The sequence below is a fragment of the Tiliqua scincoides genome, chromosome 3 (assembly GCF_035046505.1).
Source record: "Tiliqua scincoides isolate rTilSci1 chromosome 3, rTilSci1.hap2, whole genome shotgun sequence".
Lineage (NCBI taxonomy): Eukaryota > Metazoa > Chordata > Lepidosauria > Squamata > Scincidae > Tiliqua > Tiliqua scincoides.
The window spans coordinates 161,225,777-161,247,598 of NC_089823.1; the positions used below are offsets into that span (position 1 = coordinate 161,225,777).

Genomic DNA, 21,822 nt, shown 5'->3' on the forward strand with positions numbered 1-21,822 from the left:
ACCACTGGAAAAGAAGATGCCATGCTCTGATTAAGAGAGACAGTTACTCTTCCCTGACTAAATGTAAGAGGACACCACTTTTAAAAGTGCCTTTTTACCCACTTAGCAGGTGTTCAGGTTAAGCAACTTACAACCCAGTACAATCTGGAGCTTAGAGCAGCAGATCTCCTTATCTTACTGCCATAAGACCTTGTCCAGCATCCTGAAAGGCACACCAGTCTCATGCAATGTGGGGCCACCAATGCAAATGGCCAGAGCGTGTGGTGTGTGTGTGTGTGTGTGTGTGCGCGCGCGCGCGCGTGTGTGCACGCTTGCATCAACAGTTCTTCACTCAGGCCATATCGGAGCTGGTAAAGTGGCAGCTGGAGCAGTTTGAGGCCAATCTGGGAGAAAAGAGGCATGAGGAATAGGATGGGCAGTGGGTGGTTCACGCTAGGAGAGTGTGGATCTCAGCAGCAGTAGTGCACCCTGGAATTCTATTCCCTTACGTAGGCTGGTGGAGGATAGAACTGGGGCATAGTTCATTGCAACATTTAGTAGGGAAAGCTCTGTATGGCAGTGGCAATGTCCTAGAAGGATAAGATGAACTTGCAGGCTTCTTATAAGATGTTATAGTTCTTTGTCAAGATACTTTGTCATGATAAAGAATTTCATTGGCTTTTTAAAGGAGATATCAAAACAACACACTCATTCTTTAATGAAGATAACTGTTGGACTAACTGAAAACACTGTAGCTGGTTCTGATCATTTTCATGAAAATTACTAAGTGATGTAGGGCGTGATCCTAACTAGTAGAACAACCTTTTGCACCTCCTTGTGTGTCAGCTGGGCTGGCACAGGAATGCACACTGGCCCATGGAGGCTGCATCCAGCCTCCGTTCCAATCCAGGGGTCTGGGGATGGCAGGGAGGAGGTGGGAGGGAGGCGTTCTGGGGTGGGGGGAGAGTGGGCGGAGGGTGTTCCAGGAGGAGGGTGGGTGGGAAGCTGGAAGCAGGGCTGGAACTCAGCAGTTATGCCAGATCCCAACCCTGTTCCCTGAGCAGCGCAGAGCAGCTCCAAGATGCTCCGTTCTCGTCAGACTTGCATCACTTCCTGAGGTGGCACAGGTCCGAGGAGACCCATTGGGGCTGTGGTGGCTTACCCGGGGGTAAGGGGAAGAGTTTTATCATATCCTTCCGTCCCGCTGGTGCAACCATGCCAAAAATGAGTGTGCTGTATCCAGCAGGGGTTAGGGGTTGATTGGGAAGCACTGGAGGGGTAAGTGGAATTGTTTCCCCTTACCCTTCCATAAGTCTCTCACTCAGCAATGGGTCTGTAGCTGGCTCAAGTATGAGGAGTCAAAGGGGCAGGGAGGCTTGCAAAAACTGGATGGGATCCAGTGTGTGCCATCATTGCCTGATTTACCTCCTTCCACAACGTTCCTACCTCCCATTCCACCCCTCTCCCTGCCCACTTTCACCTGTCCAACCCTCACCCTGCTCTTGCCTTACCTTTTCCAGCAGGTGCAGCAGGTGCATCTGCGGCAGTAGAGCGCTGCTGCCTCTTGTAGCAACGCTCAGAAAATACCACTGACAGAGTGCTGTGCTTTCTGTTGGCAGCCATTATATGAGAGCGGAACTCTGTTCTGCTGTCGTAAATGCCTCTGCAGGTCAGCCCAGTCCACAATAGACTGGGCTGTAAATAAACCTGGGGTTTTAAACCTAGGCAGACTTACAACTGTGTATCACCTGCTGAATGAGGAACTGCAGGCATAAATGCGATACAGCCACAGATTTACATCTGAGGATAGGATGCACTCTGTGCCACACTGCTCTGAATGGAATGTGCATGTGCATTCAAGTGTGCATTCTAACATCTGTGCACTCCTGGGACTGAAGCTGTGTACATCAATGAACTTCTTTCTATTTCCCATTTTCAGAGCATTGACATGGCCCATCAAAATATGAGGAAAGGACGAATTTTAATCAATAAAGGTATCCTTGAAAACACTCAGATCAACCGAAGTCCCCTTTCTTATCTTCATAATCCAGAGTCCGAACGACTCAGGTAAAGAAGAGGGAAAACTAATAACTACCATATGTCAGAAGTGTGATTCTCTCCTATAATAGTGTTATGTATCAAACAGTGAAATCTTTTGTCTCATGAAAATACTGTGCTTGAACTTCCTCAACAAGAAGCTGGGAGCTATTAGGCAGTCATTGCATATTGGATTTTATGGCTAAAAAGCAGAGGAATGTAATGGTCATTTTTCATGTTTATCTCAACCAACTATGATTCCCCATGTATATTTGCAGCTGGCTAGGGGATCACACACGGCAATAGCACTACCATGTCACCCATGTATGACTTCCCAACCCAGTCTAAAAGGAGGGACTGCGCAATGTATCTTAAGGAAGCTGGAATTTCACTTACCAGTCATTGAGGAGGGAGAGCTGGGGTCTTGTCTAAGCAGTGAAGACATTCAGTTAGAAGGCTAAGCAGGCACATAGTGCAAGCTGCTGCAGCAGTTCATCTAGTCCACTTGATAGACTGAAGGTATATAACCCCACTCAGTTTGCAGCCCTGTTTTTTTTAATTATACCACGTCTATTTGTTCTGACTGGCAGCCTGCTGCTGTGAAGAGTATTGTTTCAGTCAAAACTCCTTTTCAGAGAAAAATCTGAAAGCGTTTATGAAGGGACCCCTCCCCCATCATTTACAATAGATGTTCTGAACCCAGCCTGTATAAGGGAAGTCAAAGGCAGAGTCCTCAGTTGCTGAAGGGAGGCTAATCCTTACTCCCCATAGTAGCAAGTGAAACAAGCAAAAGGGAAAAATGTGGGAAGGGAAAGTTGGCATATTGCTTTAAGGCAAATATTCTGTTTGGGAGAATGTGGGAGCATGTAAGCATGCTCCTGGTGACCTCAATATCCAGTCAAGATTTAAAAGCGCAATACAGGTATAACCTAATTATCCATGATTTTTCACCTGAAGTTTTATCTCAACATGATAAACGCCCTTTAAACTGAAGGGGAAAAGTCATTTAAGAATAGCCTCAATGCGAGAGAGGACAGCTGGCTGACAATCCATCAATCATTCTCTCTCCAGGCACTTAGAATAGCTTTACTCTGAGCCAGGGACCCCTCCCTTCCCCCTGAGCATGTGAAAGGAAGATAATCACTTTGCATTGGTGAAGGGAGGGGTCCCTGGCTCAGGGTGAAGCCTTTCTAAGCACTTGGAGAGAGACTGATTGATGGATTGTCTGCCTAATGACTCTGTCTTGCATCACAAAGGTCACCAAGGCTGTTTTAAAATCTCCTAGCAAAGGGACATTGTTTTATAAATGGATTTATAAATGGAATGCAATTTTTGCCCTGCTTTTGAGTTCTGGGAAAGCAACCTTCTCAAATAATGAGATTCAGCCTGTACAACAATTGCAAATCTAACATCCTAGACAGAGTTTCCCTGTGACTTTGTGCCTCCAATACCTTTCAAGATAGACTATTCACACATTCAGCTACAAGTTGCTGACTAATGTATCTGTGTGAATCAGCTTAAAATTAATAGTGGGAATGCAGTGATTTTTTTGTTTTGAAGATTAGAAGCAGCAAATTCATAGCTATAGATGAGTGTCCTGAATAAGTGGTTATCACAGTTCAAAGAAAAAAAGAAGTAGGTTCTTTTGCAAGGTGCCCCATGTTTTGAGGGAGGGGAAATGATTGCAACAGCAACCAACTCGGCAAATGGGAAACAAGGACTACTCAACATACTGGTGGAGAGACCAACCATAAGCAATAGCACAATATACAATAACAAGCTGCAGTAACAAAGGCATGCTTAGAATGTAAAATGTATGCATTTCCACTACCATGCAAACTACTGTCCCAACTAACCATTCAGAAAATCCTAATCTGGGGAAACTTGCTTATCTTTTTTCAGATAAGGGGCTCTAGCATCTCTTTTCAGCATGATAAAAAGTAACTGTAGAATAATAGGCAGGATTTCATATCTCATGAGTTCAGTGTTTCTCAAACTAGTGGGTTGTGACCCACCAGCTAGAGAACCACTACCCATTTCCTTTTAAGGGGCGGGGGCAGGGGGAAGGCAGCGATGCAGTCCCCAGGATCGCACCACTGCAGGGGAAAAGGGGCTTTTTAAAACTAAATTTCCGACTGCTGGGGTGCGGGAAGCCCCACAGAGCCTTCTGCAGGGCTTCCTGCAATTTGTAGAAATTTAAAAAACTGTAGTGACCCACATCTTGGTTGCAATTGCGAAACTGTAAGTGAGTGCAGTAGATTTTTTTACTTTCTGCAAGCCATGGAGAGCCCTGTAGAGGGCTCTTTGCACACCCCCCCCACCCCAGCAGCCGGTAAGTTTAGTTAAAAACAGCCCCCCTTCCCCCCACTGTGGTACAATCCTGGGGATCATGTTGCTGCTTTCCACCCCATCCCCACAAAGATTTACCCTAATCCTTTAACTCCCAGGGAGTCCCCAAACTCTTAATTAATATAACATTGAATATATAGCATATATATTAATATAGCATTGAAGACCGCACAGTGTCTACCAAGGAAACAGTCCTAGATGGGTACCCATGCTGATCTACCTCCTAACAGATCTGTTTCCAATATTGTAGCTCATTTAATTTAATTGTAGGATATATCACTTTTTTCTGTAATGTCCAGATATTCATCAAACACAGACAAAGAAATGGTGATGCTGAAGATGATTGATGATGAAGGCCAAGACATAGGAATGTTGAGGTAAGAATTCCGAAAGTGCCATTAAATATTGAGCAAGAGGAACGTTGGAGCAGAATGTCTTGGTCACTCCGTTCTGTGGATAAAACAGTATGTGAGAGATGGAGCTAATGGGTGAGATGGGTGCAGCTGGGGAGAGTGAATGGAAAGGAGGTGCAACTAAGAGATGAGAGTGCTGATTTGTGGAAGTGGTGCAGAGGGAGAGACAGAAAAGAAAGAGACTGAAGGAATGGGAATGTTAATAGAGAAAAGGGTTCAGAGAGATCTGTAATGAGGCAGTTGAACAAACAGAACAGACTATGTGATATGGATACCCAAAAAAAAAGAGGTTGGCAGAAAGGATTAAAAAGAAAACACTGCATTTGATTGTAAAAAAATAAAGTAACTGCTATTGACATCATGATGTGGCTCTCTTAAGTTAATACAAAGATAAAGGTGACACCCCCTGTTATGAAATTCCTGTGGTTTATGTGTGTTCTATTTCCTTACATTCTTAAACTCATTCTTAACTCGAAATGAAATGAAATAGGCCAGTCTGTGTCCCCCAGTGCTGGCATGCATGTAAATTACAGGCAGTTTGCTAGACAAGAAGGGGGAGGGGATGCAAACTGGGGGCATGGCAGCAAAGTCTGGCCAAACTGGTTGATCAAGTTTTAAGGGGCTACTGCTCCTCCAATCAAAGAGCAAGATGACTGTCATTTGAAAAATAAACCCAAACTCTTTTTCCGGTCACTGAGAGGGGAGGGGAGTCAGGGAGCGCCTACCACCCTCTTTGAAGAGAGGACAAGGGCTAGTGGTTCCAACATTCAGGGACACATAATTAGGGAGAGTGAAGACAGTATTGTCAGGTTTTGTTTTATTGTAGAATTATCAGTCTAAAACCTTCAGCTGTTTTCAGGCAGCTTTGTCCAAGCTCATTCCAAACTTAGAAGCAAGAACTCTGAGTTAACAATGCATAAGTGAGATTTGGCAGTGTCTTAGCGCCATCCACTGGCCAGTATTGCCTTGCTCCAATGTTTTCTGTTTTTATGTAACCCCCCCCCTTTTTTTTTACCAAATTCAATTATCCCAATTCCTTTTCTTGTTCAATTGTGCTCTCCCTCTCTTTTTTCTTTTTATTAACATTTTAATAAACTCTTTGCATATTATTCTGAGCATATTATTTCCTTGTTAAGGGAAAACCAGTAGATTGTCACATCTACTCCCTCTGCAGGCACTATTGTGAGAGTGATTTTGATTGAGACCCCTGTGGTTCTACGAGAGGGGTTCTGCCCAGGGAGCCCCTTAGCTAGTCTGATTGCCTGGGTTGGTGTCACCTGTTTCAAACTACCAAGGCTTTCCCTAGTAAGCTGTGTCCAAACAAGGGGAAGAGAGGGGAACTGAAAGGCAGCGACCACTACTGCCCTGAATAAGTGTGGGTTGCTAGCAGCCCGTCTCTGACACCATGCTTCCAGCATGATTTGAAGTAATTGTCCCTCCCTGGTGCTAGAGCTCTGAGTTTGGATACGGAAACCCAGGCCCAGGTTCTTACTCAGCTGCAAACCTCTTGGACAAATTGCTATTTTTCTGTCTGACTGAGAGGCTTGGACACCGTTCTGAGCTTCTTTCAAGAAGAGCAGGGTACAAATCTAGCAAATACATTCAAAAGTAGGTTTCTGTAGATATCTGCATAAAGAGGGCAAAGAGGATTGATGTGAAGGAGTGATTGTGCAATCCTAAGCGTATCTACTCAGAAGTAAGTCCCACTGTGTTCAGTGGGACTAACTTCCAGGAAAGTGTGCCTAGGATTGCAGCCTGAATCCATGTTTTTTGATGAAGCACAGATTGCAAACACTTCACCCAAATCACAATCTAGGTTCAGTTGATGGGCTGGTGTAGATGTGAGCACTCTTTTTTGAACAGAGAAATGCCCAGTGGCATAACTAATGAATGTGTAGCTGGGTGCAGAGCTCAAAATGATGTGCCAGAAGTGATGTCACAACCGGAAGTGATGTTATGGCCAGGCTTTTTAAAAATTAGGGGAAACCTGCCTCCTTCCCCCAGCAGCTCACCACCCACTTGCTCTGCTGCCTCCCCCCAGCCAGTGGCATAACTAAGACATCTATCTGCTGCCTGGAGTCAAAGATGATTTTGTAGGCTCCCCCCCCCACAACAAAATCAAATTTAATTAAGTAAATAAATAAAGAGTGTGTCCCTTATTGGTTAGAGACACTGTGCTGGGGTGAAGAGGGACAGTTATTCCCCCCTGCTAAATATAAGAAAAGCACCATTTGAAAAAGTGCCTCTTTACCCAGTTAGCAGGAGTAACTGCATGGAAATGAGAGCTCATATTAACACCTTACTGGCTCCATGCTGTATCATATTAACATCTCATTGGCTTTCAGAACAATCTATCACATAGGTCAGTTTTGAGTTACAGAAATCTACCTTTTGTTCCATAAGGCAGTTGTGTTTTCATTTTCTGGTTAATTGGCCATAACTTTTGATAGAAACCACATGGGAATATCTATATTCTTTCATTGCATACTGCATTAAATTACCTTTCCAATGGCGTATAAGATGATGGTATTATTCGTACATACCAAGATTTCCACAATTTTGGCCACTAGTATCAAGCTAAGCTTGTTGTCCCCCAAAGCATGTTGCCTGGTGCATTTGCTACCTCCTGCGTGCCCTTAGCTATGCCACTGGAAATGCCTTCTCATTGCTTTACTATATTAACCTCTTTGAGGACTTCGTTGAAAAGAGGTACTGTATATAAATATTTTAAATTACTATTGGCTTTAGCCTGTTTAATGCCATTAGTTTCTACATTTAATTTGTTCTTGTATAAGTTTCTGGGAACTTATTGTGAACCGAGCTGGCTGAGGGTGCAATCCTAACCAACTTTCCAGCACTGGCATAGCCATTCCAGTGGGGCATGTGCTGCATCCTTCAGTTGGGGGGCAGTCACGGAGGACTCCTCAAGATAAGGCAATGCTTGTTCTCTTATCTCAAAATTGCATTGCCCTTATCTCGGTGCTGGAAAGTTGGTTAGGATTGCGCCTGACTCATTTCAAAGTGAAGGTCCCATGAAATAAGCTTATATATTCATGAATTATTTTCCAATAATGATTATCTTTTGATTCTTTATTAGTTGGTATGCGATTCATCCAGTCAGTATGAACAACACCAATCTGTTAACATGTAGTGACAACGTTGGCTATGCAGCATATCTCTTTGAGCAAGAGATGAATAAGGGACATTTGACCGGCAAGGTATGAACAGAACCCAAAACTGATTACAGTGACCTAAACAGAACCCAAAACCAATTCATACCTTCTCCTACCTATTAATATTTCCAACATCTTTGGTTTATCAGTTGATACCATAAAGATGTTCTATCCAGGTTTGCCATATAGTTTCTAATTTTAACAAAGGTAGGTTACAAAATATCAATCAGCACCAGATAATCATTGTTGTTTTTCCTTCTGGAATGATTACTTTTATCCACTTGCATAATTTTCTTATTATACCTTTTAATCCTAAATAAAATTCTGCCTTCAGAATTATTTCCAAATCCTCATAAGGCATTGGTCATGTTCCAGCACAAGTTAAGCAGTTTATTCCATTTGATGGAAGATGGTTACACATGTGAACTCTTTTGTTCAAGTTGATGAAATGTAATAGGGCGCAATCCTTCCTTGCACTGCAACAGGCAAGCCAAGAATCTTGCGCTGTATCACCAGCGCAGGATAGGGGCCTAGAGAGGCTCAACCAGAGGCAAGGGAAAACTTTTCCCCTTACCTCCAGGTAAGGCACACTGGCCCCTATGGGTCTCCTCAGACCTGTGCCACCTCCTGAGATGGCACAAGTCCAAGGAGAGCTGAGTGGCTTGAAGCTGCTCCAAGCTCCCCAGGATCAGGGGTTGGGAACCAGTATAAGTGCTAGATCCCAGCCCCGCCTCCCACTCACCCTGCCCCCGGGGCCGCCCACCACTCGCCCTTCCCCCTACCATGAATGCCTCCCTCCTCCCCACCCACCCCAAAGCCTTGTGTCAGCCCAGCTGGGCCGATGCAAAGCTCACTTCACAAGCCACCATGGAGGCTAGATTCAGCCTCCGTGTGCCGGTGCACCTCCATGCGCTGATGTGGCTTGCTCATGAGGAGGTGCAAACATGCTTTACAGGGATTTGCGCCAGCCTAATGTGCAGTTAGGATTGCGCTGCACATCTGACTAAATTTTTACCTAAATGGCTATAATGATCAAGGTTTTCATGACTCTGTTAAATAATTTCATACCCTAACTTCATTTTTATGCACATTTTTTGAGTCTTTCTATGACTAAATTTAGCCACAGATATTTCCTGCCCTAGAATATTAACAGTGGGTAATTATATAGTAGTTCTTGATTCCTCTATACCAGGGCAGACAAACTTTTGACATCCAAGGAGCCACATTACCCATGCATGACCCTTGGCTGGGCTGACCCAGAGGTTCTGGGTTGTGACATGATGGCGTCACCGCCAATTACGTCTGCATTATGAAGTCATTGGCATTGCTTAGGACACAAACGCTGAGGCAATGGTGGATGCAGTGGAGGTTTTGGATCCCCCTGCTGCACTGTTCTGGTGAAGGAGAAGCTGGCATGGCACAGCAGGGAGACCGAAAAGCTGCTCGCATGGCCTGCTGCTCAAGCAGAGCGGGCATGCCAGCAAGGCTGTAGGCAGTGCTGGACTGGACTAGAACGGGGAGGACTGCATGCAAGCGCCACCAGAAGCATGCAGCCCACGGGCTGTGTATTGGACCACACTACTCTGAATGCTTCATGTGCTCATTTGCCCACTGAAATATTTATTAAGATAGAGCAGCATGTTACAAATAACTGATTGGGAATACCTTGCATCTAAATGTGCAGAGTGCTCAACCTCCTTATCTCATGCCACAACATCAGAATATTTTGTTACCAACACTGTATCAGCTGCTACTGGTGGGGGCAAGGAAATGTATAATGCCGTGATGATGTATTGCTGAGTGCTAATATCAAGTGAGAAATTCCATTTTCAGTAGAATTCATAAGATGTCATCCTTTCAATAAGAACCCCATAAGGAAAAGAGCGTTAGTATTCCCAAATTGCAGTTAGGAGAAGGGTAGCCCAACCCTAACGTGCCCTGGAGCAGGCAGGCCAGCTGCCTGTGCAGCATCCAGAGCAGGGCTAGGCCAGGTTGCAGCACAACTCTGGTTAAGGGGAACCCTTACCCCCATCGCTCGGCAGCTGTCCCCTGGGGCTACTCGGATCTGCACCACTTAGAGGTGGCGCAGATCCAAGCAGCCTGGCGTAAGGCTGGGCCGCTCAGGAAGGGGGTTAGGATCTGGCTGAATTGCCTGATCCTGGTACTGTCCCCCTCCCAGGCCCACTCCTCCCACCAGCCTGCCTGCTGCCTGCCCTCCCCTGCTCCAAAACACCTTCGTTCCGCCCTCCCCCTGCTCTCCCCAACCCTCCATGCCGGCTGCCCTCAGCCAGTGCAACTCCGGGAAGTCCAGGAAGTGGTGCAGGGAGGCTGGCACACATCCTTGCATCAGTCTCCCTGACGCTAAAGGAGACGCGAATGTGCCTTACGGCACACTTACGGTACTCCCAGGCTGGCGCCAGGAACTTGTGCTGGCCCAAGGGCAATGCAGGATTGTGCCCAAAATGATAGAACCTTACCCCTTTCTGCAGCCTCCCCACTTCCCGTCATGCATCCGTCCCTGCCGCATTTGATCCCATCCCGGCCGTTGTCTTACCTGCTCCTGTGGATGTAGGCAACTCTGACAGTGCAGCAGTGCTTCTAAAATGCACCCTCTGTCAGTAGCCAATTGGATTGGGCTGTCTCTCAAATAATTTCCTGCTCCAGTTGCCTAATTGGTAGAAGGATTTAAGATTATATTAAATACAGGCAGCTGTATTTACCTCTAGGTCAGTATCGTAGATATTGTCTTCATTCCTTGGCAGTATATCTGCATGGTATCTGATGGAAATCTTTCCAAGTCCTGCTTGGAGATGCCGGGGATGGACACTGGAACCTTCTGCTACTGAGTTGCACTTCTTCCCCATGCTTCTAGTTCTCCATTGCAAGCATTTTCTGCAGGGCACAGGAATGAATGTGTACTAAAAATCTTATAGACTAGCTTTGATTGTATCACTGAAATGACTGCCTTCTTTTCTCAGGGGCCATACGTGGCAGCCTTTGCATCATCTAACCTGGGAGATGTGAGTCCAAATATAAAGGGCCCACATTGCATAAATACTGGGGAGTCATGTGAAAACCTGCACAATTACTGCCCAATAGGTGGGGTAAGTATTTTATTTAGATCAGATGTTTTGAGCCTTGTGTAGTTGAAAGCATAAGACTTCCATTACCAGCATCAGGCCCAAGAAAACCAATACCAAAAAGTAGGTTATACTACGCAACTATAGTTTTTTAAATACTGTGCCAGCCAGGCTCTTAGGTAGTATTTTGTGCTCTGTTCCTCCCATTTCAGATAGTTCTTTATTCTGCAGGTTGTCTCATGAGATGCCCAAGATGTTTCAGATGTTAAAGTTAAAATATTTACTCTACGACTGTCCAAATTAACTCATTTCTGCCCAGCCCACAGGTGTACACATTATATCCCAGTTGCATATATGCAACTTTGGGCAGAAATGGCTTAAGCTGCTCTTGGTTGGTTATGCAGTTTATCTATAGCCCACTACATCACAACTCCCTACATGGCAATGCAGCGTCACAAATGTGGCATCCACTGTATCTTGCGAGGGAGTTTTGGCATGTTGAGGCCTTCTCAGAGGAAAGGAATATTTGTTCCATTCCCCCAGGGTAAATCCCCATTGCCGTCATGAGTTGCTGGTGCAAGTCCTCCTTGATGGTGTAGGCACATCAGGTCTGGAAAGGGGTTAGGATTCTGCAGGTACCATTGCCACTGAACCCACCCACTTCCCAGGCCCAATTCTCCTTCCTCCACACTGTCACCATCCCATTTCATGCACCCCCCCCATTCCACCCTGTCCCCACTTCTCTCCCGGCCCCTGCACAGCCATACCTCCATCAGTGGGCATCCACAGTCCATCTTCATGCTTGTAGTGGTGGCCAGACTACACATTTGTGACAGCCACAAAGTGTATTAAGCTGATGGAATGCACTTTCCACACTCACAGAATTGGGCCTTGAGTGAATTTTCCATTTCGGGCAATTTTCTCACTTATTACTGTTATTAAAAGAAATTCAGTCACTGACAAATACTGTTCGAACATTTAGTACAGATATTTTCAATGGAATTTGGGCTAGCAAAATGTGCCACACTAGCTATGAAGAGAAGTAAAATCGCAGAGAGAGATGGCATTGAAATGCCAAATGATAAAGTCTAACCTGAAAGAAATCTATAAATATCTTGGCATTTTACAATTGGATAACATTAAGCATGAAGAAGTGAAAACCATTGTCAAAAAGGAATATACCCAGAGGGTTAGAAAAATTTTGAAATCTAAGTTAAATGGTGGGAACACAGTTAAGGCCATTAACAGCTGGGCCATATCAGTTATAAGATATACTGCTGGAATAATTAATTACACTCAAGCTGTTTTGGATATTTTGGATCGGAAAACATGAAAACTTATGACAATACTCTATGGTTTACCCCATGGAGTGATGTGGATAGATTGCACTTGCTTTTGCAAGTAAAACAGTGGAGGAAGAGAAATATGCATTGGCTGATTATGTAAAAGAGAGTCAAGAACAGGCACTTGCTGATGTAAAGGATAGGAACATTAAATAAAAACTAAGCAAACTAAACAAGAGTATAAGAAAAATGCTATAAAAATAAGAAGTGAAAGCTGGCACAATAAACTGTTGCTTGCCATCAGTAGGTATTGTGGCTGTTTGTGGGATACATAAAGCCCAGCAAAGGAACAAAGATGAAATGGGCCACAACCCAAGCATGTTGGAATGACATATTAGCGCTAATAAACATTTGCTGAGCACCACACATCAGCATGGTCTAGCTATAAGATGTGTTCAGGTGAAATTTTGTACTTCACAGACAGAACACTGCAGTCTCAGGCCCAATTCATATATAAAGAACTTCATGGACAGGACAGATACGTGAAACTGGATGCTTTGACAAAATTATTGCAAAGTCTTTTGCTTCTTGAGTGAAACCCTGTAAATGCTTCTGAGGTTCCTCTTTTTATTTGTTCTTCTGAAACCTGATTTAGGCCCAGATGTGCATAGCTGCAGGTCCTGGCAAGAACATATTTGAGAGCACAAAACTCATTGGAAGAAATATCTACTTGAAAGCAAAGGTATGACTCTTGCAACTGCAACCAAGTGATGCATGCAAATTCTAGGATACATTTTCTTTTTAAACAAGTGTTCTTTTAAAATCAAGATGTTCGGCTGTGACACTTCAAGCATGTCTGAGAGCCCAATCCTGAGCTTGCTGCTCCAGCTTTCTGCTGGAGCGCACTGTCACAAATAAGCCATAAGGCATGTCTGCGAGACTTGCCACCAGGCCAGCGCCCGTGCTAGCCCAGCACTGGCTGGCGCTGGGCTAGCGCTGGGCGGGTGCCTGTCCACTGCTCGGCAGTCTCCCAGACCGTCGAGCCGCAGCACAGAAAGCGGGGGTGGGGAGGGGGCAGGGAGGAGGCGTTCCAAGGAGGGGGGAGGCATGGGGAGGGCGAAGAGAGGGCGGGTGGGAGGCATGGGGAGGCGGGGGCGGAGAGAGGGCGGGAGGCGTGCTGGGGGGAGGGAGCAGGGAGGCAGGAGGCGGGTCTGGTGGTGCTCATCTCCACCGGATCCTGACCGTTCTTATAGTGTTCGGCGCCCTACACTAATGACTTTACTGCCGATCTTTTGGTCAGCGGTAAAGTGAGTAACCCCATTGCAGGGCTGCTTCCCTTACCCAGGGGAAGGGGACGAAAGTACACAGGATGTGGTACGCAGGATGTGGCGGCAGCTGTTCTCGACGCCGCTGCAGCCACGTGTCCCAGGTAGCTCAGGATAGGGCTGCGAATTGTCCTCCCAGTTGCAAATTAAGGTGTACAATTGCATTTTATTTTCCATTCCATCCTAAAGACTTATGCAAGTCACAATTTCAATAGAGATTTTAATAAAATATGCGTAAATGTAGACATAGGTAAATACATATATGTTCCATTCCATAAACCGATAAATAGTTGTTCCAGTTTGTATTTTTAGTTGGCAAATAGTATGCAAGCTCTTCCTTATCTACTCAGAGTCAGTTCAGATATTTGAGGAAAGCATAAGGCACAATCAACAAGGAGACTCTTATGTCTTAACTTCCTGGACCTCTTACTCTTCCATTGCAATTTCTCCTGTGGCCAATCTTCTTGCTCTCCAAATTATGAGGGAAGATTAGCTGTATGAGAGATAACAATGGAAGGAGAAAAGACGGAGTCTGTTATGATAACTCCTACCCTCTGGCAAGGAGCTACTTCTGCAAAGGTGAATAATATGACCAGTGCTTGCTTCTTCTCAGAACAGAGAGAGAGAGAGCCTGGAGAAGCTGAATCATAGGTTTTCTCTGCCTAGATTCTTCTAGGCCAAGGCTTCTCAAACTAGGGTATCGTGACCCCCCAGCCGGAGGGCCCTGGACTCTGCCCCCTTAAGGGGGTTTTGCAGAGGTGGAGCATGATCACTCCACTTTCACTTTCTGAAGGCTAGGGAGCCCTGTGGACGGTCACTCAGGGCTCCCTGCACGCCCAGGAGGCTGCTGCAGGGACTGGTACTGCTGTTAGTTGTGTCATATTGCTGATCTCGTAGCCAGGCATCAGATGTCTAAGGGTCCTGCAAGTTCTACCAGACACCACCTCAAGTACTACCTGTGGTACCTGTACCGGTGATTGAGAAACACTGTTTTAGACAAAATACTTTTCTTTGAAGTAAATTTACATACGTATTCAGTTGTCAGGTTCCCACTCAGGTTGAAGTGAAACCAAACTGCATGTAATATGCTTATTCATATTCCTCTCTTTGCTGCTTCCTCCCCCTACCCTGTTGTCTCTTACTTAAATTGTAAGTTTCTCAAGGCACAGACCTTGTTCTTGTTGATGGTACTCTAGCCCTCTTCAGACCCATGTTTATTGTCTACCCATGTTTGTCCACTTCTAAGCCCTGCCCCTGTGCACTTGCTAAACCCCATGTTCTGCCCTGGCTTATAGAGTCTATCTGAAATGTTGGGTGCAACTTTTAGCTCTCCCAGCATCACATGGACAAAGTCTATGCCATGTTTGTCTAAACAGGGCTTCTGTTAAGTGCACATGCTAAATAATTATCATTATAAGTAAACATAATGTAACTACCTATATAAATAACCAATTAATATGTGTTGCATGCTCACATGATGAGAAATCACATGTTGTATGTGCATCAACCAGCCCTGCGATAATCTAAATTGTATTTTAACCTTGGGTCATTTAGGGCCCAATCCTAACCCACTTTCCAGCACCAACATAAGGGCAATACAGTTTGGAGGTAAGGGAACAAGCATTCCCTTACTTTGAGGAGGACTCTGTGAGTGCCACTCAACTGCAGGATGCAGCACACGTCCCATTGACACAGCTATACCAGTGCTGGAAAGTTGGTTAGGATTTGGGGCCTTATTTGTACACTTTTTTACTGTTGACATACATTAAATGACTGCCCTTAATATTTCAGGAACTATTTATGGCAGCATCTGAAGAGATAAATGGCCCCATCGGTTCAGCTCACCAGTGGGTGGACATGACTAATGTTACTGTACGACTCAATGCTACTCATTCGGTAATGTACTGTCAGTTTTAGGCAGGGGAGAGAGAGAGAGAGAAAGAGATTATGCGTGCCTTACCTTTCCATAATATTTTTCCAAAGGGTAAAACATGCATACCGGCTCTGGGATACAGCTTTGCTGCAGGTACTATGGACGGACCAGGAATGTTCAATTTTACGCAAGGCAAGTGGAGAAAAATAATTTATAGATGATATCCATTATTGGTACTCTTCATAACATTTAGCATTGAAAACTTACCATTAAAAACTGTGAGCATTGCTACTGATGTGTGGGATTTCTAGTATTCTAATTCAAGAAGTCAGACTTCACTGATCAAATTTATACACCAAAAATGTGCCAGTCCAGAGCCCAGCATCACCCTTAACCCCAGAGATCTCTCTTTTATGTACCCCAACTATATTTTTTCCTGAATTGTATGAATTTTAGGGGACCTTTAATTCAATACCCTGTTGGAAGCAGGAAAATCTTCTCTAGAGCATCTTCAAAAAGGTGCCTGTTAAACCTTTGCTTGGAGACCTCCTTTGCAGGAAAACCCACCGGTTCCATTGTGAAACCACTCCTATTAAGAATGTTTTCCTGTTATCCAATCAAAAACTGCAGCTTAGGCCCATTAGATCTAGTCCAACTGTCTGGGGCAGCACAGAAAAAATGTTTGCCCTTTTCCATGCAACAGCCCTGCAGGTATGTTCCCCCCCCCCAAGCATTCTCTTTTCCCAACTGAACACACCAATGCTTAGACCTTACCTGAAAGGACATGTTTTGCAAGCCCTTGACCTTTGTTTCCCTTTTTTTGATCTTGTTCCAGTTTGGCCTTTTAATTCCCTAGGTCAAAATTGGATGATTTCTGGATGACTGTTTAACTACGAATCTTTAATTGCTGTCAATCAGTGGTTATCAAACTTTCAGGGTGATTTACTCCCTAAGTAAGTTTTTGCAGGGGAGGGGCCCGGGCAGCGAGGCGATCCCCAGGATCATGTTGCTGCGGGGGGGGGGGGGGCGAGAGGGTGCTTTTCACTTACTTTCAGTAACTTAGGGCTGCTGCATCCTCCAGGAGGCATGGGGAGCCCCACGCAGCCCTCCGCAGGCTCCCCAATGCTTGGAATGGTGAAACATAAGCATGCACAAAGCACTTAAATAAACAACAACAACAACAAATCCTTTATTGCTTAACCATAGGTCATTACAATTGGGAAGAAAAATAAAATATACAAAATATATAAATACTTTAATATAATAATACCATACAATAAAACATCAATTATCAACAAATTGAATAAAACACGATCTTATCTTTTTGGCCGCAAGGGCAAAATGTGCCACAGCAAATGTAACATTTGGTTGTAAATCCACAAGTAAATAATAAACTAATTGTTCAAGAGAATAGCCACACAGGGATTTTACTATTGGTTCCAGAAAACGGCTTCTCGGATTCCCATATAAGGGGCAAATCAGTAAATAATGTAATTTGCGACACAATGCGGAAGTGCTTTGCACACGCTTATGTTCCAAGCATCGAGGAACGCTTTGGAGGACTGTGCGAGGTTCCCGCACCTCCTGGAGGACACAGCAGCCCTATGTTAGTGGAAGTAAGTAAAAAGCACCCCCTTCCCCCCTTAGTGACATAATTCTGGGGATTGCCTTGCTGCCCTTTTCCCTTCCCCCACCTGTTGGGGGAATCTTTACATGAACTGGTGGGTTGCAACCCACCAGTTTGAGAACCACTGCTGTAAATAACAGCCTGTTTTAGCTTGGTAATCTCTGTTCTTCACCAATATAAAATAGGAACTATTTCTATAGACCAGTAGTTCCCAGACTCACAGCAGCACCACATGGACTTTTCTTCCTGGCTTGCCAGGCTGGAAAATCTCGTGCGATCATGCGAGAATCGTGTGCAGTTTCTGGAAGATTTTGTGCAATCTTGGCATGCCGAGCTGTCCAGAAGAGACCACATGGCGCCCCTGTGAATGCGCATGGCACACAGTTTGGGAACCTTTGCTATAGACATTTTCAGAAAAACCTAGGGCTAAAAACCTATACTGTACATGCTTACCTGGGAGTACAGTTCATTGAATGCATTGGGATTTACTTCTGAATAGACATGTAGAGAACTGAACTGTAAGAAGATTTGGCACCCATATAAAATGTAAATATTTTTAAGGCAATGCATTTGAAAATACAGGAACTCACACATAAAACATTTTCAAAACTCTAGATTTTAATGTGCATAATAGGATTTTATGCTAGAATTACCACAATAAATTATGTACAGTATTTAAAAACTTTACAAAGATGAATGGGAAATCTTTCTATAAACACATGTCCCTTTGACAGGTGCAATAGAAGGTGATCCATTTTGGGATGCAGTTCGTGATGCAGTCCTTGCTGTACCTTCCAATGAAACAGTGGAATGCCACAGACCCAAGCCTATCCTTTTACCAACAGGAGAGGTAAAAGATAAGAGCTCTTGCTGCTGGGTGGAAATTCATTTCAGCTCTGGTTTGATTAAACTCATTATTGAAGCCACAGTCTAGATCAGCCATTTTCAACCACTGTGCCATGGCACACTAGTGCGCCGTGAGTGGTTCACAGGTGTGCCACAGGAATTTGGGGCAAGAAAATTTATTAGTAGGGCCAATGGGGATGTGAGCCCCCCACTAGCAGCATGGTGTGCCTTGTCAATTGTCAAAAATCTAAAGGTGTGCCTTGACAATTTTATTGCCTTGTTGGTGTGCCACGAGTTGAAAAAGATTGAAAATCGCTGGTCTCGATAGACATTTGACACATTCCCAAAAATGTGCTTCAGCTTCAAATCTGCAGAGCTTCAGAGGAGGAACTTCCCAGTTTATTTCTTGAAAAAGTAGCTCTCGGATGACTTCTCCTAGCCATCTACATGCAGGGTTTCATAGCAAAAAGTTTTTGAAAGTCTCTTTCAAATTCCCTCTTATTTTGCACTACAACAGTGCAAATGGAACTTTTTTGTCTGCATGTTGTCTGATGTAATATGGGGATCACTAGTCCCTCAAAGTACCATGTACTTTGCCTTTGTGCACATCACAGGAATGTGAATGATGCAGCACAGCTTCCTAAGTATTATTGAGAGATAATGGATGTTTCTGTGGGACCTCATCAATGTGTGAAACTTGGAAAATCTCACATGACGTAATTTATGACTGAGAGCCCAAGCCTATGCTTGTCTACTCAGAAATAAGTCCCATTATAGTCAATGGGACTTACTCCCAGGTCAGTGTGGAGGGGATTCCAGCCTCAGAGCCCAAGTCTGTGCAGCTCTACTCGGAAGTAAGTCCTGTTATAGTCAATGGGGCTTATTCCCAGGAAAGCCTTTATTCCCTGACTTATTTTGGATGCAGTTTCCCAGAAAAGACACCAAGGGCAGCAGGCAGTCTCCTCACCCAGATTGCCTCCTTGGAGCCAACCAGCGACCTCCCTCTTGAACAGCCTGGCTGAGACCTCATGCCATCAGCCACAGCCAGAGCCTGCCCAAAGTCAAGGGCAGCAGGTCGGCCAGGTCACCTCCACTCATTAGAGCTCCCACCGACCTTCCTCCTCAGCGGCCTTCCTACCTTGTTCCCCATCCTTGTTCCCCTGACAGAAACACACAAAAGGGAGGGGAAGGCACAGGGGGCGGGGTGCATCTCTTTCTCTCTGTCAGAGCAAGCTATGCTCCAGCCCCAACCACAAACACACTGCCAGGGACACTGGCACAACACGCTGGGTTGGGGGGGGCAGGGGTGAGGAAGGAGGAATGGGGGGAGTTGCCCGGCCAGGGAAAGAGTCTGTGCCTGTCCCCCAGAGAAGCAGGAGGAAGCCAGCAAACCTCCCCATAGGCTACTGTCTGTGTGTGGCAGCTGGAAAACTTCAGCTGGCTTGTGACAGTTTGGGGGGGCACACACCCGTGGTCCCCCCCCGATCCACCCCTGGCTAGACCATAGTTCTGTGCAAGGACTTGTCCTATAGCAAGAACTCTAAGATGCTGTCTTTGAATTTTTTTCCCCCAAAGGATGTGAACTAAGAAGAAATGTCAGGCTCAGCAGGAAGAAATGAAGAAATTTTCCTAGCGGTTTGTCAGTCTGCCCCTGTATTCAGATGCAGATGAATAGATAGGGGAAGGGAATCGAGGTGATGCCATGACCCAACAGCTCTAGCAAACTCTTAGCCAAAGTAACGCCATTTTAACATCCCCTCTGACTCTGCTTCTGGTCCTAAAATGCTTGTTAGCGAAACGCTGTGTACCATTCTTCACTTCGTATCTTAGTCCTTGAAGACCAGACAGAGCTGGTCTGCGTTATCTTGAAATGCAGTCTGAGCTCAATGTGGAGGGACTGAGCAGAGGAGAGTGGAATTTTACTGGACCTCTGGGCATGACCAATGTCCCCCTGGCATTTTCCTCAGTGGAGGGGGTGGCATTTTGCAGTCCTGGCCCCAGGCGGCACAGGACTAAGTTCATCACTGGGAGATGGCAGCAGACTCAGGATGAAGTGTGCCCTAAACTCACCATCCCTTCAATTCCTCACAGTCTGCCACTGATGCAGCCTACCTCACCTCATGATCAGGAGAAACCTTTCTGCCCTGATTGATGACATCCTTGTGTCCCCTGTTCACTTTTTCTAAACTTTCATAAGTCCCTTGTGCTATGTTTTTGACATTGGCTATGCTTTAATAAACTTTAAAAAATAAATAACATAAGCTTTCCTTTCTTTCCTGACTCTCTTAAGCTGAACAAACCTTACCCATGGCATCCAAAAATTATTGATGTTCAGATTGCTACCATTGGATCCCTGGCAATACTGGCTGTTCCAGGAGAGTTTACGTATGTATTCATATTTAATGTTTATTTAACCCCTACTAATTGGGTAAGAGGCACTTTTTCAAGTGGGTGCTCCTTTTTTTAGCAGGGGGAGAGTAACTGGCCCATCTCACCCCAGCAGTGTCTGTTGTAGTGGCTATCTGCTGGTATTCTTTTGCATCTTTTTAGATTGTGAGTCCTTTTGGGACAGGGAGCCATTTAGTCAGGGCTTTTTTTGTAATGGAACGCACCGGAACAGCATTCCGGCACCTTTTTTCCCCCTCCTCTCCGCCCCCACCTTTTTTCCCTCCCTGTCGGCACCTTTTTTTCCCTCCTCTCCGCCCCCACCTTTTTTCCCCTGCCTGCACCACCCCGCTCTGCACTGCTGGCTAGGGAGGGATTTGAACCTCCAACCCTGTGCTCCACAGCCCAGCACTCTCTCCATTGGGCTATAGGAAAGCCTCTAGTTAAAGTGTTCAGAACTAATATATAAGGTCTTGAGCCCAGCTGGTGGCCATCAGTGCCTCAAGTATTAGTTCCAAACACTTTGAGCCTAAGAGTTCCTATAGCTCAATTGCTAAAGTGCTGGTCTGTGGAGCCAGAGGCTAGGGGTTCAAATTCCTATGAGGAATAAATTTTTTTTTTTTTTTTTTTAAGTCCCAGGTAGGACTTAACCCACAGCCTCCAGCAGGGGGCTCACTCTAGGAGCTTAACTGTGGGTTAAATCCTACCTGGGACTTAAAAAAAAAAGGTAAAAAAAAAAGCCTGCCTGGGACTGAACTTTGAGGAGTTTTGCAGCCTCAACTGGCCCCCCTTTTGGCAACTGGCAACCAACCTTTATATTTTGCAGCCATGGAGCACCTCCCCACCTAAAAAAAAAAAATTATTCCTCATAGGGATTTGAACCCCTAGCCTCTGGCTCCACAGACCAGCACTTTAGCAATTGAGCCATAAGAGCTCTTAGGCTCAAAGTGTTTGGAACTAATACTTGAGGCACTGATGGCCACCAGCTGGGCTCAAGACCTTATATATTAGTTCTGAACACTTTAACTAGAGGCTTTCCTATAGCCCAATGGAGCAGCTCCCCACCTAAAAAAAATGGGGTGTTTCACTCCAGCTGTGGCAGGAGTGCTTTTGCTATCAGGGAGCTCATACGGGAGTGACGTGTGTGTGTGTGTGTGTGTAGTTATTGACTACGTCCTAGTTGTATCTTATTACTTATTTCTCCGATAAAAAATGGTTTAAAAATAAATAAATAAATAAAAGATTAACAAGTTGTGAGTTCCTGCACTTTTTTTTTTTTTACAAAAAAGCACTGCATTTAGTTATTTGATTTTTCTCTGTAAACCGCTTTGTGAACTTTTAGTTGAAAAGCGGTATATAAATACTGTTGTTGTTGTTGTTGTTGATGATGATAGTAATAATGTTCATGCTAGTAAAGAAAATTTTGCTTATGGAAAAGAGTTGGCCTAGAAG

General features: G+C 44.9%; 1 protein-coding gene across 1 annotated transcript in view; it reads left to right on the forward strand.

Annotated features, from left to right (window-relative positions):
- The window catches only part of ASAH2 (N-acylsphingosine amidohydrolase 2), a 48,492-nt gene that overhangs the window by 11,978 nt on the left and 14,692 nt on the right, over window positions 1-21,822 (forward strand). Inside the window, exons 6-14 of the mRNA XM_066621419.1 lie at window positions 1,919-2,046; window positions 4,665-4,742; window positions 7,876-7,996; window positions 10,930-11,055; window positions 12,970-13,056; window positions 15,431-15,535; window positions 15,623-15,704; window positions 17,874-17,989; window positions 20,276-20,370. Of these exons, the coding sequence (XP_066477516.1) occupies window positions 1,919-2,046; window positions 4,665-4,742; window positions 7,876-7,996; window positions 10,930-11,055; window positions 12,970-13,056; window positions 15,431-15,535; window positions 15,623-15,704; window positions 17,874-17,989; window positions 20,276-20,370 (938 nt within the window). The remainder of the gene's footprint in view (window positions 1-1,918; window positions 2,047-4,664; window positions 4,743-7,875; window positions 7,997-10,929; window positions 11,056-12,969; window positions 13,057-15,430; window positions 15,536-15,622; window positions 15,705-17,873; window positions 17,990-20,275; window positions 20,371-21,822) is intronic.